The sequence below is a fragment of the Monodon monoceros genome, unplaced genomic scaffold, assembly GCF_005190385.1.
Source record: "Monodon monoceros isolate NGI ecotype Baffin Bay Population unplaced genomic scaffold, NGI_Narwhal_1 Super_Scaffold_7, whole genome shotgun sequence".
Classification (NCBI taxonomy): Eukaryota; Metazoa; Chordata; class Mammalia; order Artiodactyla; family Monodontidae; genus Monodon; species Monodon monoceros.
Genome location: NW_021703784.1, coordinates 98,231,944 through 98,259,822, shown reverse-complemented (window position 1 = coordinate 98,259,822; position 27,879 = coordinate 98,231,944). Strand labels below are relative to the sequence as shown.

The window sequence follows — 27,879 nt, the reverse complement described above, 5'->3', positions numbered from 1 at the left end:
GGGCAGGGCCTGGGTAGGGTGACGCTAGAACGTAGGGCGGGGCCTAGGCTCGGCGGGGGGGGGGGGGGGGCGTTCAAGTGTGGGGCGGGGCCTCTGCTTAGGACCTGCGTGGAAGGGGAGAGGCAGCACCTATGGAGTGTGGAGTTCCGGAGTTTGGAGGTAAGCCCTGGGTGAGGGTGTGTGGGTGGGGTTTTGCCCAGCGGTTGGAGGGAGTCTCAGAAGGGGTCTCCGAGTGTAGAGGTGGGGCCCTGGGTGGTGTGTAGGGGCGGGGCTTGGGCTCTGCACTGTAGGAGGGAGGCTCTGAGGGCAGAGGATTAGGACCAGGAGCCCAAGAGGCTCCCCGGTGCCTGAGTGGACAGGGAAAGCACTGCCATGTTCCCTTCCTGTCCTCTGCGCCACCCCCTCTTGGTCTCCCCCAGGGTCTCCCCTGTCATCGCTGGACCCCTAACTGTGGGTGGGTCCCCCTGGGTGCAGGAACTCCTCCCCTCCCCCAGCCGCCCTTCAGGGGTGCTGGTCCCGTCCTGCCTCCACTTCTCCTCCCCCCCTCACTCTCCCCCACACCCCACGTCCTACCCAGTCGCTGGGGGTTCCTCCCGTCCCCTTAGGTGTCCGTGGTCCCCCACCGGTGCCTGGTTGGTACCCTAGTTGTGCGGAGACGTTAATTCTGCGTCCTCCTAGTCCGCCATCTTGACTCCACCCCCTATACTCATTCTTTTTTTTTTTAATTTTAAAGAATTTTAATACATACTTAATATGAACTATTTCAGTCCCTCTTAACATGTAAGACCCTGACTCAAAGTACTTTTATACCGTTATTTTCAAGTATTGCACAATATTGGTACAAAATTAATATTTATGATTACATTTTCTTCCACAATATATAGCAAAAATCTTTAAACCTTTAACAGAAAATACATTTTTTCAAAAAGCAAATATTCATACATTTTAATTCCACCACTAAAGGAATATCCTGTACACAATTTAGAATAGTTGATGTCTTTAAAATGGGTATTTTACAATTTCAGTAAAAACAATACAGCATGAAGCTGCTGCTGTCACGGATCCCTGTAGTAAAAAGATATAAATGCAATACCATGTCGTAGAAACAATATATATATAACCTTAGATATTTTACAAACTTTGTACTAAAGTAAATTATACAATTAGAAGAGACCAATAAACCCACTTATTAGTGCCAATTTTTTTTTTTCTTTTTTTTGCGGTACACGGGCCTCTCACTGTTGTGGCCTCTCCCGTTGCAGAGCACAGGCTCCGGACGCGCAGGCTCAGCGGCCATGGCTCACGGGCCCAGCCGCTCCGCGGCACGTGGGATCCTCCCGGACCGGGGCACGAACCCGTGTCCCCTGCATCGGCAGGCGGACTCTCAACCACTGCGCCACCAGGGAAGCCCTGTGCCAATTTTTTATAAAGGAAAAAAAATCAGCCATATCCTTGCTATATCTTAAATACTATAAGAGGCCATATCTGAGAGTATAATTTAAAATATACAGTCAGTATAAAATAACTTTGTGCTTGGTTCGCAGTGAAAAATGATGCATGTTTTATTTTTGTAACCAAGCTTGAATGTATCCTTACTATAAGCTTAAAAAAAAAATCTCAAGGAGGTTATAAAAAAGAAAAATCCCCCTTGGGCCTGAGCATTTTAACTTGTACGATACATCTTTTCTTTTTTTTTAGTTAGCCATAACAGGCTGGAATGGCTGGTTGGAATACTGCATGTTATTTAAGCTAAAATTCAAGCCATCTACAAAAGACTTCTCATGGAGGCCTCCATAGGCCATAAACACATCAAAGGCATTACTGTACTGGAGAGGGCTGAGGTTAAGGGGGCTGTCACCTGGGGACATTATATTGGTACTACTACCTTGAGCCTTTATATTAGGAAAAATAAATTCCTTGGCCTTAGGAGAAAGAGCGGAGGTTTTCTGCTGTTGCTGCTGCTGCGGTGGTGGTGACGGCGGTGGCTGGGATGGCTGTTGCTGTGGCCGTGGCTTCTGCTGGCTACCCGGGCCAAGCCCATGCCAAGAGTGCACTGAGGAAGAGATGGCTTTCTGCTTCAAGAGGTCATTCACGTTCAAGCCGAGGTTGATAGGGGAAGTACGTGCAACCTTGTTGATTCGGCCACTATTCTTCATTTTGGTAGAGCCGAACTTGGTGGCAGCAAAAGTGGCAGTGGTAGAGGTTAAAGGCTGAGTGGACCGGGGCATGAAGGGAGGGCTTACAGCAGCAGAGTGACCAAAGGGAGGAGACGGAGAGCTGGACGCTGATGAGGCTGGGTCACTTGTGGGCATAAAAACCGGGACCTGGGCTTCCCTGGTGGCGCAGCGGTTGAGAGGCCGCCTGCCGATGCAGGGGACACGGGTTCGTGCCCTGGTCCGGGAAGATCCCACATGCCGCGGAGCGGCTGGGCCCGTGAGCCATGGCCGCTGAGCCTGCGCGTCCGGAGCCTGTGCTCCGCAAAGGGAGAGGCCACAACAGTGAGAGGCCCGCGTACCGCAAAAACAACAACAACAACAACAAAAAACCCGGGGCCTCTGGGTTAAAGCTGTTTTTGAGCTCCTTTTCCAACTCACATCCATTTTCATTATTATCATCCACATAAAACACCTTCACTGGTCCCTTTTCACCAGTTTGGTAGGAAACCTCAAATGGGTCGATCCAAACACTAGGATCCTACGGCAGATTGCCACGAACACCATCAGTGCCCAAACCACTCTCTTTGGAGGCTTGTTCAATCACTGGGTCCACTTTCTCCCCTGCGTGTATACATCTAAACCCTGATCCTTCGTATGGCTTTTCAGGATACCAGTGCCCTTCATATTTCTTCTTAAGAAATCTTCCAAGCTCTTCACCAAAACTGTTGACACGTCTCCTGGGAGGGGGCTGCTTCCACCACAGACCCGGCAGCTGGGCAGGGGCACGGGAGGGTAGGCGGCGGTGAGCCGGCCGGGCCGAGGGCACGCCGACGCTGCCAGACGGCGCTCGCCCCTTCTGGCTTGGGGTGGCGAGGACGAGGTCAGGGGAGCGCGCTCACTTCTCCGCACAGCCCGGTGCCTGGCCCAGCGTCCCCGTAGAGCGCCCACTCCGCGCCGCGCCGGGGCTTTCCTCCTTCTCCCCTACACTCATTCTTTAAAGACTAAACTTCTGGCCTCTGAGGAGGGGGAGGAAGGGGCTTTTTGTCTGACTGTGGGATCAGAGAAGCGATGTAGCTGTTTAACTTGGTATATAATGGTCAACCAACAACAATTGCTTGGGTTACGGATTGGGTTCAAAAGCCCCCAACAAAACCTGACCAAGTGGTTTCGCAGGGTAAGTGTTGATCTTTAAAAAGAGTATAACACGAAATCTAGTGGGAGTGATCCAGGCTGGTGCAGCGGTGGTGCCCCCCATTTTCTGCCGTTCTCAGCATGTGACTTTCCTGTTTCTGGCATCCTTCTGGGCACTTTGATCACTACTGGGCAGGAGGAATGGGGAAGGGCAAAGGGGAAAGCTCATGCCTACTAGGTTTGTCCCCTTAATTCAAGAAGGCATCCTTAGAAGTCCCCAAGTGGACTTTTCATTGGCCAGAAATGGGTCCCATGGCTGCCCCTAGTGGCAAGAGTCTCAGGGTGGAGTTTTTGTTTGTTTGTTTGTTTTCAGATGGCCTTTATTTAATTCAAAAAGGAGTTTTTATTTTTAACAGGGCACCCTGTATCCCTGAATAAAACCAAGTTCTCTGGGTAGGAAAGAAGGGTGACAGGATACTAGGTAGACAGCCTGAAGCTGCTGTCACCCCTGTCTCCCCACCTTTGGTAATTCCTGTGCTCCAAGTACGGAGCTTCTCAGGGCTTCACCTGAGTAAATTGATTCACCTCTAGGTAGATTGTAACTTCCTTTCATCTGCCGTTTGCTTTCCATCTTCCAAAGTGACCTTTTTTACCTGCCAGGGCCTTCTCTCCCTTTCTCCCTGTCCTTGTGGCTAATATACTTTTTAACATCGTCTGTTATCATTTTAGTAGGATTCGGAAGGGAGGGACGACCAATTTGTGTGACTGATAACACCATTTAAAATCAGAGGTTGTCTAGAGCTCCAAGGAGGTGATTCTAAACACAGTGGCTCTTGGTTTTCTAGGAGGAGAGGAAGTGGGAGGGCTCCCAGGGGCAGAGTGAGGAGGTGGGACCAGAGCAGGAGGAAGTGGGCGGGGCAGGGTGGGGCGAGTTAGCAGGACAGAGGAAGGGATTGAAGGGGAGGGAGGGAAGGAGGAAGAGAAGAAGAAACGGAAGGAACAACTAACATTTCCTGAAGGTTCACGAGGAGGAGCCACCAGCGCACTGCTTTACAGCCTTCATCTCTTCTAACCTCAGCCACTCTGCGGATAACCCAACTCCCCCCTGGTCTTTGGCCGTAGTGGCCAGAGTGTGTCTGTTTCATCCTCTTGTCTATGGCTTTAGGTCCTCCCAGGGTCACTGGGTAGCAACTCCCCAGCTCCACCACTCTCAGCCACGTGGGGAAAAGGCTTTCCCACAGGTCCCACTGGGGCAGAGTGGGAATCGGTGAGCTCCCTCCAGACCTTCTAGGGTGTGCAGAAGTCTTGGGGGGGACTTCCCTAGTGGTCCAGTGGCTAAGACTCTGTGCTCCCAATGCAGGGAGCCTGGGTTAGATCCCTGCTCGGGAAACTAGGTCCCGCATGCCACAACTAAAGGTCCTGCATGCCGCAATGAAGATTCCACACGCAGCAATGAGATCCTGTGTGCCACAACTGAGAACTGGTGCAGCCAATAAAAACAAAACAAAACACAAAAACGTCTTGGGGTTGCTGCCCCCCCTCCCCCCAGGACTTTCATACAAGAAATGGGACTCAGACCTCTCTATTCTGAGATTCCCGAACTCATTTAGGAGTTCGAGTACCCCTGACTCCAGGAGATGAATTTGTTGAGAAACAGGTCATGAGGCAGTTTTTTGGACCTCCACATAAACATGTCCCGTGATTGTTCTTAGAAGATCTTAGATCCAGCTTTCTCCTCTTCCCTGCTGACCAGAGGATTTTTAATCAGTCAGGATGGGAAATGTGTGAGTGCAGATAGATTCTGCCTGCGGTTGGATTCCTAGAAATAGTTATTTATATCTGGACTGTGGTTTTTAAACTCAAAAGCCAAAAATTTGAGGTCTGCAAGTCTCATTGGTAGTGCAGTCATGCTATAAAGAGAAATACGGGAGAGGGAAAGAAGGCACATAAATTTATTCCACGCTGTACAGTTAAAAAAAAAAGATACAGAAGAATTTAAAGTGAAAAGTAATAGTCTTCTGTCCCCCTGCCCCCTCCACTTCTCCAGTCCCTGGCATTACTGCCAGGAGGCAACCCTTTAAAATTTTTCTTTATTTTACTTTATTTTTATTGAAGTGTAGTTGATTCAAAATATTATGCTAGTTTCAGATGTACAGCAAAGCGATTCCATTATATATAATACATATATATGTAAATTCTTCAGATTCTTTTCCATTATAGGTTATTACAAGATATTGGATATAGTTTCCTGTGCTATGCAGTAGGACCTTGTTGTTTATCTAATTTATATCTGTTTTGTGTCTGTTAATCCCATACTCCTAATTTATCCCTCTCTCCCCTTCCCCCTTTGGTAACCATAAATTTGTTCTCCATGTCAGTGAGCCTGTTTCTGTTTTGTAAATAAGTTCACTTGTATTGTACCCTGGATTCCACATGTAAGTGATATCATATAATATTTGCCTTTTCTGACTTAGTTCACTTAGTATGATAATCTCTATGTCCATCCAAGTTGCTGCAAATGGCATTATTTCATTCTTTTTTTTTTTTTTTTGCGGTACGCGGGCCTCTCACTGTTGTGGCCTCACCCGTTGCGGAGCACAGGCTCCGGACGCGCAGGCTCAGCGGCCATGGCTCACGGGCCCAGCCGCTCCACGGCATGTGGGATCTTCCCGGACTGGGGCACGAACCCGTGTGCCCTGCGTCGGCAGGCGGACTCTCAACCACTGTGCCACCAGGGAAGCCCTATTTCATTCTTTTTTAATGGTTGAGTAATATTCCATTCTATATGTATATATCACATTTTCTTTATCCATTGCTCTGTTGATGGACATTTAGGTTGCTTCCATGTCTTGGCTATTGTAAACAGTGCTGCAGTGAACATTGGGGGTATGTGTGTATCCTTTCGGACCATGTTTTTCTCTGGGTATATGCCCAGGCATGGGATTGCAGGATGATACAATAGGTAACTCTATTTTTAGTTTTCTAAGGCACCTCCATACTGTTCTCCACAGTGGCTATACCAATTTACATTCCCACCAACAGTGTTCCCTTTTCTCCACACCCTCTCCAGCATTTATTGTTTGTAGATTTTTTGATGATGGCCATTCTGACTGGTATGAGGTGATATCGTATTATAGTTTTGATTTACATTTCTCTAATAATTAACGATGTTGAACATCTTTTCATGTGCCCCTTGCCATCTGTATGTCTTTGGAGAAATGTCTATTTTAGGTCTGCTGCCCATTTTTTGATTGGGTTGTTTGTTTCTATGATATTAAGCTGCATGAGCTGTTTGTAAATTTTGGAGATTAATCCCTTGTCAGTCTCATCGTTTGCAAATATTTTCTCCCATTCTGTGGGTTGTCTTTTTGGTTTGTTTATGGTTTCCTTTGCTGTGCAAAACCTTTTGAGTTTAATTAGGTCCCATTTGTTTATTTTTGTTTTTGTTTCCATTACTCTGGGAGACGGATCGAAAAAGATATTGCTGCAATTCATGTCAGAGAGTGTTCTGCCTATGTTTTCCTCTAAGAGTTTTATAGTGTCCAGTCTTACATTTAGGTCTTTAATCCATTTTGAGGTTATTTTTGTGTATGGTGTTAAAGAGTGTTCTAATTTCATTTTTTTACATGTAGCTGTATCAGAGTGGCTGCGGGTGGAGAAAGCTCCCCCCAGTGGCCAACATTATAATCGCAAGTCCTCTACCAGGGGATCCTTAAGGGAACAGTGCCGGATTGTGGCCGTAACCGCGTCCTGTACCTCTGGACTGGGGTGGATGGCAGAAGCTGGCCTGGAGGACACCTGCTTAATTTCATCTACCCCTGGGAAGGGCAGTGAGAAATGATGCCTCTCTGAAAGAAGTCCTTTCAGCCTAGGCTGTAAATTCCCAGCCAAAGGAGTGTCTCATTTATCCCATTAGAAAAGGCTGAGATTCAAACCCTGCTATCACCATGTTCCTCACCCTCCTTTATCAGCCACGGCACAAACGTTATTAATAAACTGCTTGGCAAAAAGCCTGCGACAAAGAGGGAGGGGGTGCCAGACACAATCGCTGCGCCTGGAGAACTACAGTCTAGGATGAGAAGATGGTAGATAAAAAGATATTGATATTGACAAATTTAAAGCATAGGGTTAGTAATACATTAATAGAACAAACAGTTCAAATGGCATAGAAATTATCTGATCCTTGCAGGTTAGTGAAAATTATTTAGTAAATCCATCTGGTCTGGGGGCTTTTTGTGAGTTAGATCAGGGGTCAGGAAGTCATGGCCCATGGGTCACATCTGGCCCTACACCTGTTTTTGCATGGCCTGAAAGCTAAGAATAGATTATACATTTTTTAAATGATTGAAAAAATCAAAGGAGGAATAATATTATTCATTTATTTATCTTGGAAAACTATTTTTTTATTGAAGTATATCTGATGTATAACATTGTGTAAATTTAAGGTGTACAACAGGTTAATTTGATACATTTATATGTTGTAATATGATCGCCAGTGTAGCAATAATTAGCATGTCTGTCACGTCATATAATTATCATTTCTTTTTAGTGGTTGGAATGGTTAAGTTCTAGTCTCTTAGCAGGTCTGATTATTACAATATAATATTGTTGTCTATATTCATTATACTGTGCATTAGATCTCTAGGGCTTATTTACTACTTGTTGCAAGTTTGTGCCCTTAAACAACATCTGTCTTATACCCCCATCCCCCATCCCCTGGTAGCCACCATTTTACTTTCTGTTTCTACACGTTTGACTTTTTTAGATTTAGCGTATGAAGATATCATACAGTATTTGTTTCTCTCTGTCTGACTGATCTCACTCAGCATACTGTCTCAAGCTCCATTCACGTTGTCGCAAATGGCAGGATGTCCTTTCTCATGACTGAATAATATTCTGTGGTATATAAATATGTACCACATCTCCTTTCTCCAGTCGTCCACTGATGGGCACTTAGGTTGTTTCCATAGCTTGGCTCTTGTGAATGATGCTGCAATGAACCATGGGAGTGCAGATATTTCCAAAAGAAGAAGAATACATTGTGACACTTGGAGATTATGTGAAAATCCAATTTCAGTGTCCATAAATAAAGATTCACTGGGAGATGACCATGCTCATTTGTTACAGACTGTTTTCACGTTACAATGGCCGAGTTGAGGAGTTGCAGCAGAGACCTATGTGTCCCATCAAGCCTAGAATATTTACTACCTGGCCCCTTACGGAAGAAGTTTGCTGACCCTGAGGCAGACGACTGACACCTTTTAATTTCTTCTATGCTTATTATCCTATTCGGAAACATAGTAAGAGTAAGAGAGGAGGATTTTCTCCTTTGCCATGTTGAGCAGACAGTGCTGATGGCATAGCCAATGAGAGATGGTATGTAGATAGCAAATATCTCAATGAGATTGTCATTAGATTCCCATTAATGGAGAGCAGGAAAATCTTAAAATGAAGCCTGAGTTTTCCATTGCTGTGCGTTACAAGGTCAAGGGCCCGCACTGAAATCCCGTAGTGTGTGTCTGCTTAGGGCAATCCTGGCAACCTTACTTGTTTCTTCTGAGCTGGACTATTGCCTCCCTCTGCTCAAATAAATCCAGACCATTCTCTTCCAGGAGCCACTTCAGAATATGTTCCTTGTCATCGATCAATGGAAAGAAATGATGTATGTGAGAGTATTGTGTGAAATGTGGACTAGAATAAAATGTTGACTATTGTTATTTTACACAAATGCGATTGTCTGGGTTTGTCTGGTTTGCTTGATCAACCCTGGCACAGCCTTTCCTGCTGCTTGCTGAAGTCCTATTTCTGGTTATCCTGGGTTTCATCTCTGCTGCTGATGTCGGGTTCTGTCCTTTGGGTGGAGGAGAGGATGCCTGCAGACCCAGAGCTGCTGTTTATAATCAACATTACTGTTGTTTTATTTTTGTTAACAGAGCTCATCCTCTTTGTCTGATGGAACTCAGCTACCTTCCATCAATGTACAATGACCAAGGACATTGTGATGCCTTTGGGAAAGGGTTGATAGGGGGACGCAACAGCAACTAGGGTGTCAACGACAAAGTCCCAGGTTCCCATCCTCCTATATCCAGGCTAACTGCCAAGCCTCCGGGTAAATGTCTAAGTGTCCTAGACAAGGCATCCTGTATTTCCCTTTTGGTTTTGGATTCTGTCATCGCTGCTCCAGGCAATTCTGTTAATCATTTCCTTTGTCAAGTTTACCCAGGGTTGGGCAGATCCCATGAGCAGATTCCCTTAAACTCACACGCCCCTGACTTGTAAGCCAGAACCATCAACTTTCAGTGGGAACTGTGCAGGCTGGAGTGCCTCAAACCAGCGGACACTCTCCGTAGCTGTATGGTCTAGTGGGAGTTTAACACTGGCCTATTTTATGCTTGGGCAATGAGGCTTTGTGCCCAAATTCATAATTTTATATTATCCCTATGTCTGTCATTGTGGGGGGACCCAGAAGTTATAGTAACAATCTCTAAAGGCAACACCCTGATAAAGTCCAGAGAATTTGCCAACGATGTTCTCTCCTTCTGCCCCATTCCGTCACCCACTCACTCCTCCACGCACTCCATTCCAGCCACTGCCACAGTCGACCACTGGAACTCTTCTCTCCAAGGTCGACAGTGTCCACTCAACCACTAAGTTTAAAAGACAGTTTTTCATTCTTACCTTGCATTTCATATCTGTCCTCAAAACCTCCTCTTCCTTACCTCCTGTGATCTTGCACCCGGGAGGATTAGAACACCCATCTCCAGATGCTGCAGGGTCAGTGTTAGGTGTGACCCTCACTCTGGAATTCTGGTGTGTCTGAAGCAACCTCCACATTAGCCAACGGAAGGAGTAATACTCAGTAGAAACCCCACCGCCAGATCCTGTAGGAAGGAAGGCAGAGGAGCTGAAGCCTTTGTGATGTGGCCTTGGTTAGTTAGTCAGATTACAACCTGAACTCACACCTGCATGAGAATGCCTGCCCTCTCTCTCAGCAGACATGTTCACTTCCTGTTTCAGAGGAGACAGAAGCCACAGGCTGGATTCCAAGCGGTCACGTCTAATGAGCCCTTTTCCTGCTTTATCTTGCTTTACTCTGCAGATTTTACTTCACCCCTCCTTTCCACTGTGACCCCTCTTGTGTCTCTGCCCTTATTTATTTATTTAAAGAAGATGTTGTGGGTAGGAATTTACTAATTAATTAGTTTATTTTTGCTGTGTTGTGTCTTCGCTTCTGTGCAAGGGCTTTCTCTAGTTGCGGCGAGCGGGGGCCACTCTTCATCACGGTGCGTGGGCCTCTCACTATGGCGGCCTCTCTTGTTGCGGAGCACAGGCTCCAGACGCGCAGGCTCAGGAGCTGTGGCTCACGGGCCCAGCTGCTCCGCGCCATGTGGGATCCTCCCAGACCAGGGCTCGAACCCGTGTCCCCTGCATTAGCAGGCACATTCTCAACCACTGCGCCACCAGGGAAGCCCTCCGCCCTTATTTTATAAGTCTTCTTGGTGGCTTCCCTTCCTTCTGTTTGTCTAGACTTTTCTGACAGTCAGTTCTCTTCTCTCTTCATGAGCTTGGTAATTTAAACCATACTCATGGCTTCACTTACAACTTTTATGATCACCAAAGCCCTGTCTCCAGCCCAGCCCTCTCTTGATAGCTCCACATCTGCTTGTTGGATGTTCACGGGCCTATTCTAGGTGCTTCCAGCTTGACAGATGGAACTCTGGTTCCTTCCTCCAGGCATCTTGTAGCACTCTGCCCCAGGCCCGACGTTTGTGCAGACACACGGTACTACCTGCAGCTCCCAGACACGTCATTCTCACCACTCCCTAGTGGCAATTATGCTGCTGCGTGTTTCCTCCACCTGGACCTCCCTTCTCTTCCTTATTCCCCATCCCCCAGTCTTCTCAAGATTAAGTTCAGAAGTCATTCCATCCAGGGTCGCCTTCCTTGAGTCCCTTTGCTGTTACCCTGTGTGCACACCAGTGTGGAACTCATTACACAGAATTCTAACTGTGTGCTTCTCTTCTTCTTTCCTTGCTGGCTTGTGGTGAGCTCTCTGGGGACAGAATCCCAACGATAGCACAGCCCCACTCTCTTGCCATTCTGCTGTTGACTGAAGGAAAAACGCACAACATAAGAGCTGTGAGTTTGGGTTTTATTTGGGCACCTTACTGAGGACTCTAGCCTCTCAGGAGCTCTGAGAGAACCGCTCTGAAGAGGCAGGGGAGAAGCCAGTATACATATATGATTTTTGGCTGTGGAATACGTGCAGGCAAGCATACATCTCGGTAAGAGATTACGCGTAGTCACAAGGATCAGATATCTCAGTTAATGGTTTGGTATTTTTGTGTGTGTGTGTATGGGAAGGTGCAGGAATCTGGGTTCATTAAAATTCTTCCCGAGATGTCTCTATCTAAGGGGACTGCTTCTCCAAAGCACAGAGTATCCTGTTATTGTTCTAATTTCCTCAGTGACTTAATCCTTGTAGGACTGGGTGGTGAGCAACACCCTTTGTTCCTCTTTGTTTACATTGCTCTGTGTGAGGGAGAAGCTTTTTTATTTTATTTTTAATTTTTTTGCGGTACGCGGGCCTCTCACTGTTGTGGCCTCTCCCGTTGCGGAGCACAGGCTCCAGATGCGCAGGCTCAGCGGCCATGGCTCACAGGCCCAGCCGCTTCACGGCATGTGGGATCTTCCCAGACCGGGGCACGAACCCGCGCCCCCCGCATCGGCAGGCGGACTCTCAACCACTGCGCCACCAGGGAAGCCCGAGAAGCTTTTTTAAAATCACAAATTATCCACTGATGTTAAAGTATATTTGAGAGTTCTGGCCAGAGGTTTGCTGTCTTGCTTGTGCAATCAAATCACTCGGGAGCATTTAAAGAAATACAGATTCCCCATGCTCCCCTTTCTGGAGATTTTGACTCAATAGATCTGAGGTAAATCCCAGACACTTGGACTAGTTAAACTCCACTAGTGACTCTGTGGGGCAGCAGGACCGGGAACCACCGAGAAGGTCCTTTACTAACGAGGGACACATTTATGAACTGCATTATCAGTGAGCACATTGGCAGGGTTTGGTAAGTCCCAACCAGAGGGCGGCAGTGGTGCTCTCCTCAATCCCACAGGATGCTGGGGAGGTCCTGCGGCCAGCTCCCCCTCCGTCCCCAGGGAGCGGCGGGCACAGTAATGAGAACCATGGAGACCTGGGTTCATATTGTTTGCAGTCTCATATCGTACGACAGTTACTCTGTCTATATAAGTTAATGCAGTTTTCTCATTTGTAAAAGATGGCTAATAAAAGTGCCACACCATAGGTTTTATATGATGAATAAATTGTGTGTGTTTGTGTGTAAAATTTACCAGTCTGACACAAACTTAACTCTCAGTAAAAGTTGACTACTATTTTCTTGTCCTTTTTGTCAAAAAACGTGTCATAGGCTCTTCCTAGTTTAGAGCACTGATGAAAGCCACATAATCACCAATTTTCAGAACTAGAAGGAAACCTAGATTCACTTCCTCTCTCTGAACTAGATGGAGAAGCAAACACAGCTCATGGTTTCTGAGTCTGTAGACCCATGGACCCAAGTATGCAGTCAAATCTCTCTTACAGCACTTGGAGCTGTGAGGAATTCTGCTGAACAGAGCTTGTGCTGGTGCAAGTATATTCCGTTACGAGGACGGGTATCTCTCAAAGAGGACTGTGTCCACACATTTTTATTACTCCAAAAGCTTTTCCCACCGGCTCGGGGTTTTTTCAGCTCATAGCTTATCCTTTCTCGTGTCTGCCTTCCTCCTTGCCTAGCTGGCTCTCCATTTCAGTTCAGCCTTCCCATCCTTGGGGAATTGGTCCCTCACTCCCAATGACTTGGTCAGTGTTCTCTTTTATGGCTGGGCTGGTACCATGCGTATCTTTGGCAGCAAAGACGAGGTTGTGGTTTACAAAAGTAAACTCAGTTAATGGATGCGAGCCCCGTTGGACTTTAGCTCCGTAACTGCAGGGGCAAGATCTGGTTTTCTCTTCCTTGCTTAGAACAGTGCCTGGCCCAGAGAAGAGGAACAGCAGACATTCTTTGCTGGAAACATACAGTTGTCACCTTCCATACATGCTCTTGGATTGCAAAGATATCTGCAGCCAATAACAATGGTGGTAATAGAAAGAGTAGCAACATTTGATTGCTAACCATGGCCAGACACTGTAGAAACACAGTTTATTACATTTAATCCTTGCTACAAATGTATAAGCTATAAACGATTACAATTTCCATTGTATAGTTGAGGCAGCCGAGTGTAGAAAGCAAGAAACTTGCTCAAAATTGTACATTTTCAAAGCCAGAAAGTCCACCTCCAGCACTGATGATCTGTGCATTGTAAAGAAAGTGGTACTTTCAGGTTGGATGTCTAGTAGCGGTGACATGTCAGATGGACTGGAGGTGGATGCAAGTTAATTTCCATCTCAGTTGCCCCTTGCGCCTCAGTTTCTGATCAAATAAATTTTTCTAGTGGAGGACTCCTCACTGTAGTTCCTTCATCTGTCCCTCTTTAATTCTTTTTTCCTTCTTTTGTTTTTTAGACAAGATTATATATTAACAACAGCAAACACCGGCATGGATGTAGGCACCAGAAATTCTCATTCAGTGGGAATGCAAAACAGCACAGCCACCTTCGAAGGCACTTCGTTAGTCTCTAAAAAATGAAACATACTCTCACCATATAAGCCAGCAATTAGGCTCTCTGCTATTTACCCCAAAGAGTTGACAACCTATGTCCACATGAAAACCAGACAAGGATGTTTGTACCTGCTTTATTCATAGTTGCCCAACTTGGAAACAATCAAGATTTTTAAGTAAGTGAGTGGATAAATAAACCACGGCACATCAGACAATGGACTGTTATTCAGTACTAAAAAGAAATGAGCTATCAAACCTTGAAAAGACACGGAGGAATCTAAATGCATATCACTAAGTGAAAGAAGCCCATCTGGAAAAGGATGCATGCTGTATGATCCCCACTGTATGATATCCTGTAAAGGGTAAAACTGTGGAGACAGTAAAAAGATCAGTGGTTTCCACAGGTTAAGAAGGAGGAAGAGAGGGTTTCCCTGGTGGCGCAGTGGTTGAGAGTCCGCCTGCCGATGCAGGGGACACGGGTTCGTGCCCCGGTCCGGGAAGATCCCACATGCCGCGGAGCGGCTGGCCCGTGAGCCGTGACCGCTGAGCCTGCCTGTCCGGAGCCTGTGCTCCGCAGCGGGAGAGGCCGCAACAGTGAGAGGCCTGCGTACCGCAAAAAAAAAAAAAAGAAAAAAAGGGGGTCTACCATGAGGTTTTTGTATAGCAGTCTAAATATATATATACACACACACACATATAATATATATATGATTGTTTTAAGTTGCTGATCTCCTAATTTCAAATGGATTTTAAAAACCCTGCATCTGTACTCTCCTCCCATTACAATTACTGCTTTTTGACGTCATATTTTACATCTAATTGTTTTGCGTATCCCTTAACGGCTTATTGCGGATACAGACGATTTTACTACTTCTGTCTTGTAACCTCCCTACTAGCCTTGTGTGTGGATGGTTTCCTACCTTTACTGTATGTTGCCTTCACTGGTGAGCTTTCTCACTTCATAATTTTGTTTCTAGTTGTAGCCAAGAAAGGGGTCTAAATAAATGGAGGCACCCACCTTACTTTCAAGGAAATACGAAAGCATTTAATGATATCAACTGTTCTCAAACTACTCTATCAGTGCAGCCCCCATTAGAATCCTAATATGGTAGCTGTGGGCTTATTTTAAATTCTAAAGTGCTGTTTGGATGTCTCAAAATTAGCACGTACTCACTTACGGGGTTGAGAGGAGGAGCCCGACTTTGGTCCCACGTTCAAGCCCAGCTCTGGTACTTTCTACTTGTGGGGACACCAGCAAGGTGCTCACCCTCCCAGCCTCAGTTTCCCCATCTGTAAAATAAGGTGACATAATCCTGCCTACTTCATGGGATTTGTCTTAGGATAAATAAATTAATACAGGAAAAAATGTCCAGCACAGTATCTGGCAGTAAAAGTAGCTATGACACTTAAGTAACCAAAAGGAAAAGAATACAAGTACTAAGTCAAACAAAGTAAATCACCTCTCTCCCAAAGTCAAATAACAAACTGAGTCTGCCTGACTTTGCCTATGAGGAATGTTTATTTATCCTAAATGCTAACAAATTGTGCTTCAAAATTTGACTCTGGTTCCATTGGGATTTCTCTCAGTTAAGAAGAGACCATTCCTTTTTCAATCACTTTGTTTTATGGCGAGTTCTAAGTGACTGTTATTGTGGTTTTAATATTCTTAGTACTGACTATAGGAACGAGGGTATAGGAAGGTGGTGGGTGGAGATAGATATTATTTATCCCAAGACAGACAGGGACTCTGGGGACTCATGTCTTCAGCGGGATGCTCTGGTCACTCGTGTCCTTTTGGCTGAGGCTGGAAATCCCAGAGATTCTTTAGGTCTTGCAACTGATGAACATATGTCCCACCTCCCCTTTCATAATCCCTCTTGTTCCAATTTACCAAAGACAGTAGGTTTCTGCGTCATCCACCAGAATCTTAACACAGAGCCTTGACTCTGCGTTTAGAAATCCCTGGACCTCAAAGAAACAGTTTAAAGTCTTATTTGGTGATACAGAAAAATTTTTCTATATCAAGTGATTTCTACTTCTTTCCTCTAATAAAATCAAAAGAGGACCTAATTTAGCTGACTGATAAATTATTAAAAATCATTTTGAGTGATAAATTACGATGCCATTTTTAGCCTGTAGTTCAGAATGATTGAAAAAATTGAATGGCATCGCTATCACAAAACTCATTCTGCAACCGCAAATTCATGTGACAAGTGTTTTCAGAGTTTACATCCATGAAGATGAAAAACATGAATAAAAGTACCTCATTTTAGCAATAATTCACAGTATCCATGTATATGTAAAATCAAGAGTCCTCATTCAGTTCATGAAGAGATACATTTATCAATAACGTTTTACATCATGTGTTTAAAAAGAATCAACAATTGAAATAAATGTCTGGTCTTCATGCAAAGTTGCAAGCATCTCTGCTGGTGCCCAAATCACCAATACACCTTATCTTACAAACTCCTTGAAGCCATTTTATCCCTTCTTCCCATGCCTTTCTGCATTGTGGAACCTATGAGATTTATGCCCTGAGGTTCCTCAGGGAAACGTGTGAGTGATGTAGCCACTCCTTACTACTCCCACAGACCACCTGCCAGCCCCACTCCTACCCCTAATGCAGCTCAGACTTTGGGCCAAGGATGTGAGCTGCAGAGGGAGGTATATAACATGGAAAAATCCACTGGGCATCAGAGGTTGTTTCCTTCACCTTGTTCACCAACTCTTGCCGTGAAGTGATGGCCTTGTGATGTTTAAATCTCTTTTCTGTGTCATACCTTAGGCAGAAGGAGGTAAGAAAATATCAGAAATGCTTGATTTGCTCCGGAATTCTCCATAACAGTTACTCATTGTGTGCACTGGGCTACCTGTGCTGTTCATAGTGCTGGGGATCCAGCCCAGGTACCAGTTGAGACACAACCTACAGTTTGGGGACCATCATCCACTTGTAAATTGACTTCATCCACCATGTGGCATCAGTGGGGTACTCCCATGAGCCAGTGCTATCAGGTACACTATTTGGATGGCCCAAGGCCTCCTCTCCTGAGAAGGCAGAGCTGTGTTCATCACAATACATTTTGCCTCAATAATACAATTTTTAACTTTGTATTTGGGATTAACTTCAAACGCGCGGAAACACTCTAATGATATGTGTAGTAGAACACCATCATGCCGTTACCCAGACGCACTTTCTTAAAATTGAAGTATAGTTGGTGTACAATATTTTATAAGTTGCAAGTGTACAATAGATTCAAAATTTTTAAAGATTTTATTCCATTTAAAGTTATTATAAAATATTGGATATATTCCCTGTGTTGTACAATATATCCCTTGTAGCTTATACATAATAGTTTTAATTCCCTACCCCTATATTTACCCTCCCACCCTCCCTATCCCCACTGGTAACCGCTAGTTTGTTCTCTGTACCTGTGAGTCTGTTTGTTTTTTGTTATATTCACTAATTTGTCGTATTTTTAAGATTCCACATATAAGTGATACCATACAATATCTGTCTTTCTCTGTCTGACTTATTTCACTGAGCATAATACCCTCCAAGTCCATACATGGGGTTGCAAATGGCAAAATGTCATTCTTTTCTATGGCTGAGTAGTATTCCATTATATAGATATACACCAGATGCACTTATTGTTGATGCATTGCTTGATTTACTTTATATACGTTCTTTTGGAGACTTCTTCTCACAGAGACACAGGCCAAACATTTCAATACATGGAAGAAAAATTCCAACAGACACGCATAGCCTTTAACATGAAATTATACCCATATATTCCACTGGCCCCAAAGCTGTGGCAAGGCCATACATACATAAGGTCAGGGATGATGTAGGGACTAAAGAAACTACAATAAGCAGATCTTTTGTGGATGCGAACCCTCCCATGTCAAGAAGAACATGTAGGCTGCATTTGAAAGATTGGAGGAGCACTGCATTAATGAAACTGTCATGGGCTCCTGATTTCCAGGCAGTGTTCCAGAGGTTTCCCTTACCATGCAGAAGACACTTGAATGTCAAGGACTCTCCCTCCATCCGAAGCCCTTTTCTGCAGGAGTCAAGACTGCCAGACCAAGGTGAGGCACTGTTCCAATACGTCTGTTCTACCTGGGGAACGGATGTTACCGAAAGCAATTCCGAGGGAGAGCTGCCTTGTAGCAGTGAAGCCAGGTGTTAACAACTCTTCCTGCCCCTCCCACAGTAAGGTGAGCTGGCGTGTCCTTGAGATACACGTTCTCATTGTAGGGCAGCCCCACAGGTGCAGGAGACCCCTGAGGACAGCAAGTCACAACCCCTTCACTGGTCCTTTCCTGAATAGGGGAGTTTGAGTCCTCTGCAAACACAAGTGCCACTTATAATAATGGAAATAGCAGATTTTCGCCACCTTTCCCCTTGAGAAGAAAGGAGTAACTCTATGGTGTCCATGACAGGTTGAATGAAAATGAAGGTTTTAAAAAAATTTTACTTATTTATTTGTTTGTTTTGGCTGTGTTGGGTCTTCGTTGCTGTGTGCGGGCTTTCTCTAGTTGCGGTGAGCAGGGGCTACTCTTCGGTACGTGGGCTCCTCATTGCAGGAGAAGCAGTGGGCTCAGTAGTTATGGTTCGTGGGCTCTAGAGCTCAGGCTCAGTAGTTGTGGAGCACGGGCTTAGTTGCTCCACGGCATATGGGGTCTTCCCGGACCAGGGATTGAACCCGTGTCCCCTGCATTGGCAGGCGGATTCTTAACCACTTCGCCAGAGGGAAGTCCCAATCTCAGAGTCTCTTGCCAGCTGCCTTCTCATTAAGTTCTCTAACGGAAGGCACTGATGAAGATAGGAAGGTGGGAAGAGGGCAGTAGTCATGTGCTGCAGTATTGTTTAAGGGAGAAAAGCTTTCTAGAATCCAGTTTAGAATTTGTCTATCTGTGGCAGACCACTAATTGGGGACCTGATGCCTTCCCACGATCAACAGAGAGAGAGGCAGAGAAACCAATCAATAAAATAAAGAATTTGAGGTGTGGCCCTGACTTGCCAGCCCTGGGCTATATGGACTATGTCAGCGTGAGAGAACCAATTCATCTTAAGTCCCAGTAAATGGAGATGCACTTCCTTCTTTACATGAGAGTCCGTATTGTGCTCATCTGGTGTATTGAAACTTTTTAACGGGAATCTGGACCTCTCATAAAGGTGTTTTGGTCCATGTATCGTTGTTTTTTTTTGTTTTTTAAAAAATATTTATTTATTTATCTTTGGCTGCATTGGGTCTTCGTTGCTGTGCGCGGGCTTTCTCTATTTGCAGTGAGCGGGGGCTACTCTTCGTTGCAGTGGCTTCTCTTGTTGTGGAGCACGGGCTCTAGGCGTGCAGGCTTCAGTAGTTATGGCACGTGGGCTCAGTAATTGTGGCTCTCCCGGCTCTAGAGTGCAGACTCAGTAGTTGTGGTGCACGGGCTTAGTTGCTCCGCGGCATGTGGGATCTTCCCGGACCAGGGATCGAACCCGTATCCCCTGCATTGGAAGGCGGATTTTTAACCACTGTGCCACCAGGGAAGCCCCATGTATCATTATTAAATCAGTCTTTCTGTGAGGGAATAAAGGCTGGGACTTCGCCATCTTGCTGATTTCACTCTGGGGATATCCTAGTTCCTCTCTAATTTCCAGCAGCTATCACGGAGAGCATATAAAAGCTGCTGTATTTTTACATATTGTTGATACATCTAGCCACCTTACAAAGTATCTCATCTTACTATCTTAATACTGCTTGTTGCATTTCAAGAGCCTGTCTCATGTTTCCTGGCAAAACAATCATGCTCTCTGCAAATGAATGCGTTTTCTGTCTTCTTTGGAAATATTTAGGATTGGTCCATTTTATTATTTTTGTCGCTACTTAGGGGGTTGACACAAAGCAAGGTTGACTGACTGCATGTCACAGGCATATTTTTGTTTATCTTGGATTTTAATGGAAATGTCATTAGCATCCATTATTTTATTTTATTTTAATTTTTTTAAATGATTTTCTTTGTTTTGGCCGTGCCACGCGGCTTGTGGGATCTTAGTTCCCCAAACAGGGATGGAACCCAGGCTCTCGGCAGTGACATCAGCAAGTCCTAACCACTGGACCGCCAGGGAATTCCTGCAGCCATTATTTTAGAACTGCACTTGCTCTTGGCATTGTAAATTATTTTTTTGTACCTAAATAGTTTCTTCTGTACTTATTTTACTTTAAATTTTTATTAAGAATGGTCATTGAGTTTCATTAAATAACCTTCATCTAGTCGTATAATAGGGAGATTTCTTTTTTTCAGTTGTTGAGATGTGTATGATATTGAACTGCACCCTTGGTTTTGGAATCCCCTGTGTATGTTTCACATTTTAATCCAAGGCCACCTCTGGCCTATATTTAATGATTTCAGAGGAGAACTTTTATACACACACACACACACACACACACACATTGACATAATACTGTGGTTCTCAAAGCATGGTCCATGGGCCACTGTGGAGCTCTGAGATTCTTACAAGGGGTCCTGGGAGATCAAACTCTTTTAATAATAATACTAAGTTATTATTTTTCAGGTCACTCTCATTCTCTTACAATTGTTCTTTAGAGTTTTCCAGAGGCTATGTGATATGTGACACAGCAACAGATTTAATGCAGAAGAAAATATATTTCAGCAGTTTTCTATCAGTCATATGTTAAAGAGACTTGCAAAAATCTAAACATTGGTAATCCCAATGCAACGCAATTTTTTTTGTCCTTTTGGAAAATATAAACTTTTTAATAAAGATATGCTATATATTAAAATATATGAATTTATTATTATGATTAAATAAAAAATAAATATTTTATAAATGTCTCCATTTTAAACTCTGTGTAAATGTAGATATTATAAGCCACTTAAACAGAAGCTCTTTTTTGTGGTCCTTAATCGTTTTTACAGTTATAATGGATTCCCTTTTCTGAGAACCATTGACATAATATAACCACAGACATGTAAGTACATTTTATATACGTATCATTTAAATAATACTAAGTACCCTACTTATTATTTTCACTCCTAGCTATCAATACTCATAAAAACAAGGAAGGTTGAGGGACCTCCCTAGTGGTCCAATGGTAAAGAATCCACCTTTCAAGATCCCACATGCCTCAGGGCAACTAAGCCCCCGCACCACAACTACTGAGCTCACGCCTCAACTAGAGATCCTGCGTGCCGCAAACTACTGAGCCCAAGCACTCTGGAACCCACGCACTGCAACTAGAGAAGAGAAAACCTACACTCTGCAACTAGAGAGAAGCCTGCGCGCCACAACGAAGAGCCTGCATGCCTCGGTGAAGATCCCGTGTGCCGCAACTAAGACCTGACACAGACAAAAATAATAATAATAATAATAATTATAATAATAATATAATATAATATAATAATAATATAATAATATAATATAATAATAATATATTATATATATAATATATTATATATAATATATAATATATATAATATATAATAATATATAATATATAATAATATTATTAAAATAATAATTTTAAAAAAAACAACAAGGACGGTTGAGAAGAAGTGGAAGTTGACAAAAGGATGATCAAGGAAGATCTCACTGAGAAGGAGACATTTGAGTAGAGACCAAGGAAACAAGAGAAATTGAAATGAGATTAAAACAGGATTGGTGTGCACTGCATATTCCTATATGTGTTCAAAGGCAAATAATAATAATAATAAATTTTAAAATAGTATTCAGTTGTTAGATTGTGTATATTTGGCAAATACACTGCTCAGAGACAGGACTAAGTGGGCAATTAATAGATATTTTTTAAGATTTTTTTTTTGGATGTGGACCATTTTTTAAAGTCTTTGTTGAATTTGTTACAATATTGCTTCTGTTTTATGTTTTGTTTTGTTTTTCTTGCTGCGAGGCACGTGGGATCTTAGCTCCGTGACCAGGGATGGAACCCGTACCCCCCGCATTGGAAGGTGAAGTCTAAACCACTGGATCACCAGGGAAGTCCCAATAGATCTGAATCCAGTAATTCTTTCAGTCTCTGATATTCTTTCTTTACCTCCAAAACACATATATATCTTCATCCTTCTACTTATTTATTTATTTATTTTTTGCGGTACGCGGGCCTCTCACTGTCGTGGCCTCTCCCGCTGCGGAGCACAGGCTCCGGACGCGCGGGCTCAGCGGCCACGGCTCACGGGCCCAGCCGCTCCGCGGCATGTGGGATCTTCCCGGACCGGGGCACGAACCCGCGTCCCCTGCATCGGCAGGTGGACTCCCAACCACTGCGCCACCAGGGAAGCCCCCTTCTACTTATTCTTATATTATCTCAGTGGCTTCTCTAAAAATGGTTATTACTGTTACATATGAGTCCAAGCTGGGGCACTGGAGCTGGGGGTGCTCCTCAGAACCCAGTGGATGCTGAGAGTGGGCGGTGGGAGTATTTGCACTGGGCGTGGGCGTAAAGAGATGCAGTGCCTGTGGAGCATTTGAAAGTGATGAGTGAAAGTGAAGCTTCCCCGGAACCTACTTTTCTAAATAACATCAGTGATAAAGTCCACCTCCCTGAAGAGATATCAGTATAAGTTTTAATACTCGTTCTACCTTCCATTGCCCTGGAACAGACCACTCCCAGAGCCCTGTCCTCGATACTCCCCCGACTCCATGCGGTCAGTCAGGCACCCAGGCTGTTCTGATGAAGGCCTCAAGCATCTCTTAGGGCCTCAGGACTCTACTGGATCTTGGCGTTAGGTGGCAGATGAGGGAATAGGGAAGGGACTTTCTGAGACATGTCTGGAGGTGGTTTCCCATGACTCCCCCATTCCATTGACCTGAACTCAGGGACGTGGCCACACCCCAGGGAAACAAAGCCAGCTGTGTGTCCTGGCGGCAGAGGAAAATGGCTTGGTAAATAGCTCTCTAGTATCTGTTTGTTTTGCTTTTTTAAACTGCTTTATTGACTTCACAATATATAATGAACATCTCTCCATGCAACAGGTAAAACTCTCCTGCTGATAGAAACTTACAGATTGGGTCAGAAACACAACATTCAATTAGAAGCTGGTAATAGGAGACCCACAAGAAACAAGTAACACCAAAAGGTTTACAACAAAGGTACATCACAAACATGTAAGTTTAGGAAACGGTGTGTCTCCCTACTACCTTCAGAGAAGACATCAGGATTCAAGGCATAAGGCAAAACTCATCATGATGGTCCTGGTGAGGGGGGTCAGGGCTAACTGCCCGCAGACTATGACTCACTGCTTTTCCCTCAGCTGCCTCACCTCCTCCTCAATCCTTTCCATATTCTCTTCTCTCATCCTTAGCTGTGGCTCTCTAAGACTCTGAGTCATGCCCCATCTACACTGCAGGATGGGCTGCCTAATGCAGAACCGCCTACGATTTCCTCTAGGTACACAATATTCACCAGCCTCCAAAGGGCCACGGGCTCTCCTTTATCAGCATCTCGCCCCTTTTCATCCTTGTTTTCATTCTCCTGGTTGGCATGTTCCATGTTGAGAATGTTACTGCCTGTTCCTCTTTGGACGCCATTGCTCCTGGGCCTGTCCTCGCTGTCTCCTGCTTCTCCCGATTCTTGCTGCATGTGCGCCGCCGCCACACTTCGACTCGCAGACCGTTTTCTGTGGCCAAACGCCATGCCACGGGGGGCATGGGGGCTGCCGTCTCTGCCCCAGGACCCCTGGGGAGGGGTCCACAGGCCGTGTCCGCTTGCCCACGCCGTCTCTGGGGACCCCCCTCCGGGTCCCTTACCTGTTCTCCCTGCACCTCCTACTCTTGGGGGCCGACCCCGGCCCGCACCCCCTCAGGGCCACCAGGAGCAGGGAGCGGAGAAGTGAGCGAGCGTCGGCCGGGCTGATATCTGTTTTTAATATCCTTACTGTCTAGAGCATAAACTATTTTGTAAATTGTTGATCTTGGTAGGCAAACACTATATTTCATTTCTTTTCCTTAAATTCTGTTTTTAAAAATAATATTTTAAAAATTTATTTTTATGTATTTTATTTTTTGGCCCTGTTGCGCAGCATGTGGGATCTTAGTGCCCCGACCAGGGATGGAACCTGTGCTCCCTGCATTGGAAGCGTGAAGTCTTAACCACTGGACTGCCAGGGAGGTCCCAATATTTCACTTCTAATCCTGTCACCCTCAGCAAGATCTATAAACAAAACACATTTTTTCAACAGCTTTATTGAGATATAACTCACATATCATAGAATGCATGCATTTAAAGGGTACATTTCAGTGGTTTTCAATATATTCAGGGTTGTGCAATCATCCCCACAGTCCATTGTAGAACATTTTTCATAACCCCCCAAAAGAACCCCCCAGACAGCAGACATTCCCCATTCCCAATAACTCCCTCAGCCTTAGGCAATAAGTAATCTACTTTCTGTCTCCATTCTCTTTTAATGCTGCCGATGAAAAGTCTGTTGTGAATTCTAGTTATTTTGTGGGAAAAGTTTAGAGTTTTCTTTTCAACGTTGATTTTCTGAAAGTTCACGGAAACTAGGATTTATTCAGACATCAGTCTTTTTCACTCATCTATCTTAGCCCTCACTGAGCCCTTTTAGTCAGAAACTGACGAAACACATTTATCTTTACTACCATCCCCAGGCAATTGCCATCCTGTTCTTTTTTTTTTTTTTTAACTGAAATATAGTTAATTTACAATATTGTGTTAGTTTCAGGTGTACAGCAAAGTGATTCAGTTATATATACATATTTTTTTTTCAGATTATTTTCCATTCTGTTCATGTATTTTGTGAGAAGTGTTTTAACTTGAGTGTTTACTTCCAGGAGACACAATATTTGCTTTAGTCTAAGACACGTGTTAGAAGTGCAGCTAGAACGATGCACTTCTGCCTGGACAGATGTTACTATCCTGTCTCCAACTCCAAGTAATAAGAGTCCTACAGAGTGTACTTAGAAGGAAAACTACGAGCAATATTTCCATGAGGTCTTTTTCTCCATCCTCATTTCGCCATAAACTTCTAACACGACACTAAGGATTCTAGCCTCCTCCCTGGTCTGTGATTCCTGTTTCTTTCCATCCGAGTTTGTTACCAGTGCATTTTCCGCAGGGCATGTAGCCCTCACGTACCTACCGTCTGCTCTCCGTTCCCTATCCCCTGAGTGCTGAAGCTACTTATTAGGTAATGAGGATGCCAGGTTGAACCCTTTTCCGCTCCACAGAGCGACAGCCCAGTGCTGGAGAAAGACACCTAAAATAAATACATTGGGTATGTATTTGACAATTCATTGATTTATATTTTCTAGGAGCGTGGTGTTCTTTTACCGAGTGATTGGAGATTTTCCTATGATCATTCTCTTCTTGATTTTCAGTTTGATTCCACGATGGTCAGAGAACATACTTTGTACGATTGCACTTATTTTGCCATTGTCAAGGTTAGTCGAATGACGTGTTGGCGTGGACATCCTTTGCTCCCGTCTCCAGTGTTCCTGCTACACTCCCATCCTCTGGACATCTGGTAGTTGCTGGCGCTGTTGGCACGGTCCACTGTCATTCTCTTGAACTCCGCGTGGATTTCCAGGCACAAGTCCCTTGAACAGACACTCTTCGGCTATATCATTGGCCAGGTGGTGCGCCTGGCAAACACGTGACCATGGAGAATGGGTACCCTCACTCCACTGGGGCAGCTCTGTGATGTCCTGAGGCAGATGGAGGCCCAAGCTGTCCAGGTGCTGAGACTGGGGCTAGGAAGGGGCTTTCTGGGCCTGCCCTGTCTAGAGGCTGACATCAGGTTCTGCAGTCCTAGGAGGGTACCTCCTGGGAGCTGCCATTGCTCGGAATCCTGAGACCTCCTCCCTTCCAAGCCGGTCACCGGTCTGACTGGGAGATGGGAATTTCACTGACTACAGTCCCATTTGGTCTTCTGGCACCGCAGGGCAGGACCTTCTCTTGTGTTTCATTCCTGTCCGTGTTACACCTGACAGAAGAGTTGAACCTGGTGGGAGCTGAATTGTCCTGAGAAAGGGCCAGAGGTCTACCTGGTGGAGGGGATGGCCCAGGAAGGAAGAGGGACCCTCGGAGGTGTGAGCAGAAGTGGCAATAACTTATCCCTTGTTACAGGATTGTGGGGACTGGTAAAAGTAAGGGGAGCTAAGGTTTGATTTAAAAATCTCTTGCTTTGGGACTTCCCTGGTGGTCCAGTGGGTAAGACTCTGCACTCCCAATGCAGGGGGCCCAGATTCGAGCCCTGGTCAGGGAACTAGATCCCGCGTGCATGTGGCAACTAAGAAGTCCATATGCCGCAACTAAGAAGTCCACATGCCGCAACAAAGACCCGGCGCAGCCTAAATAAATAAATAAATATTTTTAAAAAATCTCTTGCTTTGCTTTATTCCGATGTAGTGCACACTTTTCCCTTGACCTTCCTGACTTTGTAGGTCATTGTGTGAATGAGCGGATGGACCATGTTGCCACTCGAGGGACACGACTAGGGAGATTCACACAATTGAAGGGGGCACCAAACATCTCAGGAAGTGGGATAAATAATACTTTTGTGAACTATTTTTAAAAGTCAAGATCAGTGCCATAAATCAAATTTTAAAATCAAGACAGGATTCACCCTGGCTTTTGCCTGAGTCACCTGTCTCACTGGCTCTGTTCCCAGCCCTGCACACTTGGGGCAGAGACAGAGAGAGCTGAGAAAAGTGCCCGGCCGTGGCCAGCAGAGGTCAGAATGAAGATGAAGACTGTGGCGGATCAGGGAATTGGGGCAGGACCCAACTGCCAGAACCTCCCCTCTGGTTCCTGGGGAGATGGGGGTGGGTGGGGAGGGGAGGAAAACCAGTTTCCAGACAAGGGATTAATTTTTTTTTGTTAATATCTTTACTGGAGTATAATTGCTTTACAATGGTGTGTTAGTTTCTGCTGTATCACGAAGTGAATCAGCTATACGTATACATATATCCCCTCCCTCTTGCGCCTCCCTCCCTCCCACCCTCCCTATCCCACCCCTCTAGGTGGTCACAAAGCACCGAGCTGATTTCCCTGTGCTATGCGGCTGCTTCCCACTAGCTATCTCACCCATGAGTTCTTTAATGAATAATTGTGTGTGTGTGAGAGAGAGAGAGATATGAAGCTCTCTGAAGCCTCTATTTTAATCAGACAACAAAAAAGAACTTCAGGTTTGCAGATACTTTGTTGAAATGAAAATGTATTTGAGGTTTCAACAATTGTGTTGCAGTGTGTAGATCAAAAGACAAAGACAAACACACACACACACACACACACACACACACACACAAAGAAAGACAGCTTGTGGTTTATACTCATCGCCAGTCGACGTCTTCTGAGTCAAAGATCTTATGGAAAGTTAAAATGGTTCACAGAAATTACTATTATATATGATTTCCTGGAAAACAAAAATAAACATCACTTAGATTTTCAACTCTTTCTTGTAAAGTAAAATCTTGCAGAATAAACATTTCTTATTGTTTTCCTGAATCTGTCCACACACATCTGTCATGCAAGAGAATTAGTGCTGGGAGTAAAATCAGAATGATCTCATCATTTATTTGATCATTCAGGAGACATTTATTAATGTCAAAGAAGTTCTGGTATTTCCAGATCTTTTCTCCACCAGGGATCCCTTGAGTAAGTTTTTTTCTGCACATTTCTTGTTCCTTGAAATAACTTATCCGTAACTCTGCTGCATGTATTATCATTTTTCCACACAGAATTGTGAAAATCTCAGCTCCATGACATTTTTGAGTTCCTGTATGGCCTTACTGTCAGAAATATAGAAAGTAGCCTGCTGCCTTTTACCTTTGACTTTGTGGCCTACAAAATCTTGAGGCTGTGCACTAAGAATGATTTGTCTGAGCTACGTTTTTAAAGGAAAAAACCCCATCATCCTTAATTGTAAGGATTATTCAG

The 27,879-nt window shown here is 44.7% G+C and overlaps 1 protein-coding gene, 1 long non-coding RNA gene and 1 pseudogene across 3 annotated transcripts; 1 reads left to right on the top strand and 2 right to left on the bottom strand.

Moving 5' to 3' along the window:
* Positions 1-108: 108 nt before the first annotated feature.
* Positions 109-26,286, top strand: LOC114886699. Of its 2 annotated transcripts, none has more exons than XR_003791391.1 (3): positions 109-159; positions 17,938-18,043; positions 25,320-26,286. It is a non-coding gene; the product is annotated as an uncharacterized LOC114886699 (long non-coding RNA). The 2 variants fall into 2 exon arrangements; XR_003791390.1 differs by lacking the exon at positions 25,320-26,286 and adding an exon at positions 21,006-21,256.
* On the bottom strand, positions 1,427-2,332 carry LOC114886697 (protein Tob1-like). The gene has a single exon (XM_029207552.1). The coding sequence runs from the start codon at positions 2,310-2,312 to the stop codon at positions 1,695-1,697; it is 618 nt and encodes a 205-aa protein (XP_029063385.1). The 5' UTR covers positions 2,313-2,332; the 3' UTR covers positions 1,427-1,694.
* Positions 21,879-25,324, bottom strand: LOC114886698 (annotated as a pseudogene).
* Positions 26,287-27,879: the final 1,593 nt, after the last annotated feature.

Coding starts and splice junctions, on each gene's coding strand:
- LOC114886697 (XM_029207552.1), bottom strand. CDS start 2,312: ATGCCCACAAGTGACCCAGCCTCATCAGCGTCCAGCTCTCCGTCTCCT.